The sequence below is a fragment of the Globicephala melas genome, chromosome 11 (genome assembly GCF_963455315.2).
Source record: "Globicephala melas chromosome 11, mGloMel1.2, whole genome shotgun sequence".
Taxonomy (NCBI): Eukaryota; Metazoa; Chordata; class Mammalia; order Artiodactyla; family Delphinidae; genus Globicephala; species Globicephala melas.
Window position 1 is genome coordinate 101,705,936 of NC_083324.2, and position 7,963 is coordinate 101,713,898.

Consider the following 7,963-nt stretch of genomic DNA (forward strand, 5'->3'; position numbering starts at 1 on the left):
AAAATCCTCCAGCATTTGGCTCCCAGGGGTGCCTAATACACATCGCGGTTTTTTAATGGGATACACAAGCCGAATCTTCATTATGCGTATCTGGAGGCAGAGCCACCTCTCTCCACACCCAGGTAGCACTGCGGTGAGACCGCTGCTGATTCATGGGCTTAACATTTCCAAATCATGTTCAGTCATTACGGAGGAAATGAATTTGTGTATATGCCAACTCGGATCTGTTAAGGAAAATCTCTCTTTACTAGCCACAAAGCAAGCTGCCTATACAGTACGTTTTGCAGAAGATGCTGCAGGAAAAAAAAAATCTAAACAAAAAGAGACTTTTATGTGAAATTTGACAAGGAATAGTCACAGGGTGTCTCCATTTTTTTCAGAGATTTAGGAGAATTGATAATTTCTAGTGTTTTAATCTCTGAAATCTTTTTCTTATAATAAAGGCTGTATGAAAGTATCCAGACATATAGGTCTCATTCAAACTGAATGGTAATTTATTAATAAACAAACAATGAATATGTTCAACAAAAAGAAAGAAAAGATGATAGAATAAGATTAATACAGTTTCCCTTTTTATAATGAAAAAAAGAGCACAATTTAAAGTTTCAGGCAATTTAACGTCAGGTTTTGGAAACACTTTCTGGCGTTTGGTCCACGACATCCAACTACAAATTAAAAATAAATTACTATGTTGCAATTTACATTTTAAAACAAGTCCATGGATAAAAAGAAAGCGATTTTCATATACGGGGACTTCCTACCTCCTTTCAAGAGGATAAAATAGTATCTTACAGGTGAGACGTGAAGGCAGGAGGCGGCAGGGGAAGGGACAGGACAGGAGGAGGAAAGCGTGCTCTCTGAAAAGAAGGAGAAACTTACGTGTTATCTGGAGTAACACTGTCCTTTAACAAACCATGACTCTGCTGTCTCTGTACGAAACAGTTTACGGTTCTGTTTATTGAGTTAAGGCAAAGTAGAGGCGGCTCCGAATCCATCTTTTAAGAAAATGCTCTTCTTCGTGCTGATGAGTTGAAAGTTTGGAGGGATTCTGTTCGCCGGTCTCGTGAACGTTTCACAAATTGGGTTTTTGGTTTCGGTTTTGCATCGACGGTTCTTTTGGCTGCTTCTGCTCTGGGGTCCGGTTCAGTTCGGCTGGGAGGCGGGCAGGGCGGAGGGGTCAGAACTTGCTGCAGTCGTAGACGAAGGCCCCTGACGTGCGGTACAGGGACTGGCCCGAGGGGAAGGCCATCTGACAGCTGCTGTTCCCGTTCACCGGGGAGTTGCTCAGGCCGATCCGCTGCGACTCAAACATCCCCCGCACCGAGTGGAAGTTCTGCTGCTGGCCCGGGTAGCCCGCCGCGGCCGCCGCCGCCGCGCTCGCCAGGTGGCCCAGGTCCCCGCCCGCCTGGTTCAGGTACCACGAGGCCAGGCGGCCTTGGTGGGCCGCAGGGTGATGGCCGGCCTCCTGGCCGCCGCCGCCGCCGCCGCCGTGGCCCAGTGACGAGGAGCTGCTGCTGGTGGCCGGGGGCAGGGAGTAGTCGGGCAGGGGGTCGTCCACCGAGGAGGCGCCGGCGCCCGCGGGCGCGCCCTGCACGTGGCCGCCGCGCTCCCCGGCCGCGTACAGGCTCATGGCCTGCAGGTTGCAGTGGTAGGTCCCAGCGCCCCCGGCCCCGCCGCCCCCGCCCGAGCCGCCCGCGCCGGGGCTCTGGCTGCAAGGGGAGCCGTACAGGGAGCTCTGGCCCGGCGAGTAGGCGCCCAGCGCCAGCGGGGGCGCCAGGCCCGCGCGCGAGGACGCGGCGGCCGGGGCCAGGAGGCCAGAGCCCAGCTCGGCGGCTGCGCCCTGCGGCGACCCCCGCAGCGACGTCATGATGTTGTCCACGCTGAAGCCCTGGCTGTGCGGCGGCGCGGGCGCGGGCGGCTGGCCGGGCTCCGCGCCGTCCAGGCTCAGCGGCCGCGCCGCCGGCAGGCCGCCCGGGGGGCTGCCCCCGCTGGACAGGCTGCTGCTGCTGCTGTCGGGGCTTTCGATTTTGGGCACCGCGGCGGCGCCAGCGCTGCCGCTGCCCAGCGCGGCGGCCGGGGACAGGGGCTGGGGCGGCGAGGGGCACGTACCGTTCTCGGTCTTGATGTCCTGGATGCGCACGGGCGGCGGCTGCGCTCCGGGCGCCGCGCCGTCTGCCTGCTCGGGCGGCGCGGGCCCGGGCTGGCGGCCGGGCGGCGGCGGCGGCGGCGGCTCCTTGAGGTGCAGCCGGTCCTTCTCCTCCTTGTCTTTCACGGCGTCCTTCTTCTTGAAGCGCCGCCGCCGCCGCAGGAAGCTGCCGTTCTCGAACATGTTGTAGGAGTCCGGGTCCAGCGTCCAGTAACTGCCCTTGCCTGGCTTCTTGTCGTCGCGCGGCACCTTGACGAAGCACTCATTGAGCGAGAGATTGTGGCGGATACTATTCTGCCAGCCTTGCTTGTTGTCCCGGTAGAAGGGGAAGCGGTCCATGATGAACTGGTAGATGCCGTTCAGGGTGATCTTCTTGTCCGGCGCGTTCTGGATGGCCATGGTGATGAGCGCGATGTAGCTGTAGGGCGGCTTCACCATGTCCTTGGGCTGCGGCTGCGGCGTGTAGGGCCCGTAGGCGCGGGCCATGCCGCCCGGGTACTGCTCGGCGTGCGCCGGGTGCGAGTACACGCTCATGGGGGCCGGCATGGCGGTGTAGCCGCCCCCGGCCGCCGCCGCCGCGCGGTAGTAGCTCTGCTCGCCGCCGAGGTAGGGCACCACTCCCAGGGAGTTGGGGCTGGAAACGGAGTAGCGCGCCTGCATGGCCCCGCTCGCCGCCGCCGCCGCCGCCGCCCCCCGCCCTCGCTGGGCCGGCCGCCCAGTCCGAGTCCGGGCCTGCGGGCTGGTGCCGGGCCGCCGCCTCCCCTGCGCTCGCCCGGCTCCGGGGCGCCTCCGGCCGCCGAGGAGGCTTGGGGCGGCGGAGAGGGCCGGACGCGGACGCGGCCGACGGCCTAGAACGCGCGCGGCAGCTTCCAGGCGGGAACGGGAAAAAGGAGCCCGAACTAGAAAACAAGCAGACGTCCGGCTCGCCGCGCCGCCTGCGCTTCCAGGAGGCTCTGCCCCAGCCGCCGGCGAAGGCGGCCAGATAACCAGGGCGGGGGGCAGCGCGCCGGCTGCCTGCCCGGGCCCGCGTCACCTTTTTTTCAGTCTCTCGCGCGCCGCCCGCTTAAGGAAGCATTGGGAAAACTTCTGAACTTTTGAGCATCCGTCACCCAGGCGAGGACTTTTTTACGCAGTTACATTTTTTCCGGGCAGTGGAGCCCCGCCCCATCACGGCGGCGGCAGCCAATGGGAGGCGGGAACGCCTCCGAAGGAGCCGGAGGCCGAGCAGCGCCGGCCCGCGCCCCGCCGCGGAGGACCGCGGGGCTGACCACACGCGCGCCGGCCCGCGCCCCTGCCTGCGCCCTCGCCGGAGCCCCGCCCGCGCCCGCAGCCGTGCGGCCCCGCGCCCCGCCGCCCGCGCCAGGCCCTGTCCCCCACTCCGGGCCCTCCGCTGGACGTCCATTGTTCCCGCAGACTTGCCGGGCCCTCCGGGCCCCCCGTAGACCCTTCCTCCGTCCGCCGCTCCCAGATGTCACCGCGTCCTCGAGCCCCAACTCGCGCTGGTTCTCTCCCATTCCTTGGCCGGCCTGGTCGACTCCAGCACTGGGATTTCCCGGGCCTCCCTTCATCTCCCCTCCCTCCCCTCCCTCCCCTCCCCTCCCTCCCCTCCCTCCCCTCCCTCCCCTCCCCTCCTCTCCTCCCCTCCCTCCCCTCCCTCCCCTCCTCCCCTCCCTCCCCTCCCTCCCCTCCCCTCCCTCCCCTCCCCTCCCTCCCCTCCCTCCCCTCCCTCCCCTCTCCTCCTCCCTCTCTCCTCCCTCCCCCGCCTCCCCTCCCCCTCCCCTGCCTCCCCTCCCTCCCCTCCCTTGCCTCCCCGCCTCCCCTCCCTCCTCTCCCCGCCTCCCCCCTCCCCCTCCCCCTTCCCCTCCCCCTTCCCCTCCCCTCTCCCCTGCCTCCCCTGCCTCCCCTCCCCGCCTCCCCTCCCTCCCCTCCCCGCCTCCCCCCTCCCCCTCCCCTCCCCCTCCCCCTCCCCTTCCCCTCCCCCTTCCCCTCCCCTCTCCCCTGCCTCCCCTGTCTCCCCTGCCTCCCCTGTCTCCCCTGCCTCCCCTGTCTCCCCTGTCTCCCCTGCCTCCCCTCCCTCCTCCCCCCTCCCCCCTCCCCTCCCCGATCGCCAGGCTCCCCGGCTCCCAGAGGTCTCCAGTTTTCCCCGCCTGGAAGTTCTCCAGTCCTCCCCACCTGGAAGTTCTCCAGTCCTCCCCACCTGGAAGTTCTCCAGTCCTCCCCACCTGGAAGTTCTCCAGTCCTGAGCTGGCTTACAAAGGGCACGGTTTTAAGGGCTCAGTCACAGCCGAGCTCCGTTCCCGGTGGGGGCGGAGTTGTTGCCCCCACCTCACCGTCCCTGCGACCCCTCCCCAGTAGAAATAAGGGAGGGGCATGTGGGGCCTTGCCAGGAGCTTGAGGCCGTGGTCGGCGGCGTGGGTGTCTTAGGCGCGCGCTGCTGGAGCCTGGAGGCTACCCCAATTCCTCTTCGGGATTCGCCGCGACCGCCCCCTCTTGTCGAGTCCGGCACCTTTCGGCTCAGAGCAGGGGTCAGCCTGCGGGCTCAGTGACAATAGCACGTGTGATGACAAGAAGCAAGTCAATACGTCCCACCTTCCTCTCCGCACGCGCGTGGCTGCCGGCTCGCAGAGATAACGGGTGTAATTGGGGGAACGTTCAGAATCGCACCTGCAGGGTTCGAGGGTCCTGGGGATGAGCACAGCGGCTAATCCCTGTGCAAGCGCCTGAGACTTGCAGTTTCCGGGGAACTGGGATGGAATGGGAAGAAGGAAAGGGAGAGAAACCACGGGCAGGAAGGAGATGGGCCTCCTCTCCTGCAGCGCGCTTCTGCACTTGGGCAACGCTGGAACAGCCCCTCTGGGCCCTTTCCTGCAAAGCTGGAGGAACTGGCGCGTCTAGGGGGCTGTGAAGATGAGCAGCGTGGCGCATCTCACACCTCCACCCTCCAATTCCTGACAATCTTTAACTGCGAGGACGTGTCGGGAACCCTTTTGGCTTCCCGGCTTGAATCCGGCTTTCTCCTCTGCACAATTTGAGCTGCAGCTGCAGTTTAGGAGTTAGGGCGCGGGCCTGTGCAGTTTTAAAATGTTGCATTTCGGAGTGGACCCTGACATGGAGATACGCGAGGACCTGCTCTTTCTGAACCAGCCGGGTGCCCGGAAGCCTGGCTCCCGGGCGCTGCCTGGCCTGCTCCACGCCTGGGCCGCTCCAGCCTCCTTTCCTGGGCGTCCACAAGGCCCCGTCTCCGCGTCTGGAGGAAAACACTGATTTATCGTCAGAAGACTCCTAAACACGTGTGAGGGAAGTGGGGGGAGAAGCCCCGCGACACGAAAAGTGCATTCGTGTCCAGCCCCCGCCCCACACCCGGACGGAATCTGCCCCTTTGGTCGAGGCCTTGTGGGCTCCCTGGCTTCAGCCTGGAGGCTAAGGAAGTCAGTGGTCGTCCCGAACGCCTCAGCGTTTGGCGACTTCGGCCTTTGAACCGCGTTTCCACCGCTCGCGGTGCGCGGGCACCTACGCGGCGATGGCGACTCGGCCGTATTCCCAGGACGGGCCGCGCCCGGCTCGTGCGCGAGACGTGGTGCCGCGCTGCCCCGGTCCCCGCGCGTCCTCCCCTGCTCCCGGCTCAGCGGCCCGAGAGGTGGAAAGAGCTCCTTAGTAAACTGCAAATCCGACAGCCGGCTGTGCTGGGCCCCGCTTCGGGTATAAAAGTGGCCGTTGTGAAATGAGTGTCTGGCGCGCGGGAAAAAGGCGGAGTGCAGTTTACGAAGATCATCTTTCTCCTGGTCGAGCTCAGGATACTCGCCAGGAAAAGAGCTTTGCGTTTGTGTTTTTTAAGCTTTCTCGGAAGCAAACCTCCACTAAACGGCTTGATTGTATTTCAAGTACTCGACTTATGTTATTATTGTTGTCGGTGGTGGTATTTGAACATGAAGGCGCAGAAATGAAGTCTTTGGGGAGTAGGTTACGGTTTTTATTTTCAGGTTGGAGTTTCTGATGCCCCCTCCTGCTGCTCCGCGGGTGGTTCAGTCACTGTCTCCCCGCAACCCTTAACTCAATTGGCAGAAATGCCCCCGCAGGAAGCCTTCGGCTGCTTTTCTGACACCTCGCGGCTGCGGCCTGAAGGTCCCGCAGGCGACAGCGGTAATGGATGTTTGGTGGGACTGTCGCTGGCCCTCTCCGCCCCGTCCCCTCCCTGACCCGCCAGCCGGGGTCACAATTCCCGGGGCCCCCGAGGGGTCTCAGCTCTGGGGAGGGGCGTGACGTCACAGCGATACGCAGAACAGGCCTCCGGGGCCTTAGCTGGAAAAGCACCAGGAAGGGAGAGGTGGCGAGCACTCCAGGAAATGCCCGATTCGCGGCATGGTGACACCGCAGGAAGAGGGGGAGGGGCGGTGGCTTAACGCTGGCCACCAGCAGCGGCGAAGCTCTTTTTCTTTTCAATTCAAGAAAAACGGGATAGGGGTTGGGGAGGGGGCCCCGCGAGTCCAGAAAAGCGTTCCGGTGGGGCGGTGAGCCCAGCCCAAGGTGCAAGGATTGTCCTCCTGTCAGAGACCCCTCGGGAACTTTCCAGCGTCCCCCCAGCCCTGGCCAGCGACTCTCCCGGGACACGCGCAGGCCCTTACCGCCCGCTGTCTGGGCTTATCCGCGCCCCGGCTCTAGGCTCGGGAAGCTGGCCCGTCGGGGGTTAGGGCCGGTCTGACCGGGAGCTTCGGGAGTCCAGAAAGGCGGGCCGCCCCTTTAGACGGGGCAGCCTGGGGGGGCGGGGGGCTCTGCACGCCCGAAGCCTTCCCTCCCCTTCGCCTTTCGCTGTCGGGAGACGCGTGGTATCTGACAGTGCGACCTGAAGGCTTCCCCGCTAGACTGAAGTCGCAAGCATTTGTAGCCACGTCTGTTTCGAGGTGTCTTTGAGCTATTTAGGTTTTTGTCGAAGTTCTCCACGTGGCCTCGTTTATGAAGACCTGAAGCCCCAGGGTGGGAGACGATACGCGGGTGTAAGTGGCCGTTTTTCGTTATCAAACCCTCCGCCGGGCAGGAAGTGCTGTTCATCCGCGGAGGGAGGGACAAGGACCCCACGTCTTAGTGGCCAAGACTCCGGGCAGATCGACTTTTCTCTTAGTTGGGGGGTTTCTGAGTACAGGTTCTGTTAATGCAGTCTTCCTGATTCAGCCCCCTCCTTAGGAGAAAAATAATTCCTACGATAAATGAAAAGAGCGTTTGCTTTTTGATTGTTTTAAAGACAAAGTGATGTCCATGATTGAACGAATTGCACAGTTGCCCTCCCGAGGGCAGCCTCCACAGGAAGCTTATAGGATGGGGTAATTTAATGCCCCCCAAGTCCCCACGACGGGACGTCCCACTAATTACTCTCACGGGAGGGAGTGTGCCAACACCTGCTCGGGGTTCCCCCGGGTCGGACCACCTGTCGCCCTTCTGCAGGAAAGCCCGGTCTCCCAGAGCATTTCTGGGACCCAGCGCGAGCTGAGTACCAAGAAAGGGCCACAGGACTCGCGGGAAGCTTCAACCTCGGTGCCTGGCTACGCATGACTGGGGCTTCCTTTATCCAGGAAGAGTTAGATGCAGATGCGAACTGTCCCCTGTCGTTAACCATCAAGGACAAAAATAAAATTTGGTAAGGGTGGATTAACATAAAGGACTACTCGCGCGCCTCGGTTTCTTCCCATCCGGGTCCCCATTAGACTGGGGCGCAGCCTGGCCTGGAAGGGGAGAGGCCCCGCCACTCCATCTTCCGCGACGGGGACTCATCCCGGGCGCGGCCGACGACCCGCGGGGCCCCGGGGTGCGCGGTGCGGGCATCAC

At 62.8% G+C, this 7,963-nt stretch overlaps 1 protein-coding gene across 1 annotated transcript; it reads right to left on the minus strand.

Annotated features, from left to right (window-relative positions):
- Positions 1-471: 471 nt before the first annotated feature.
- FOXC1 (forkhead box C1) lies at positions 472-2,806 on the minus strand. Its single transcript, XM_030881559.2, has one exon. The coding sequence runs from the start codon at positions 2,804-2,806 to the stop codon at positions 1,178-1,180; it is 1,629 nt and encodes a 542-aa protein (XP_030737419.1). The 3' UTR covers positions 472-1,177.
- Between the last annotated feature and the right edge of the window lie 5,157 nt (positions 2,807-7,963).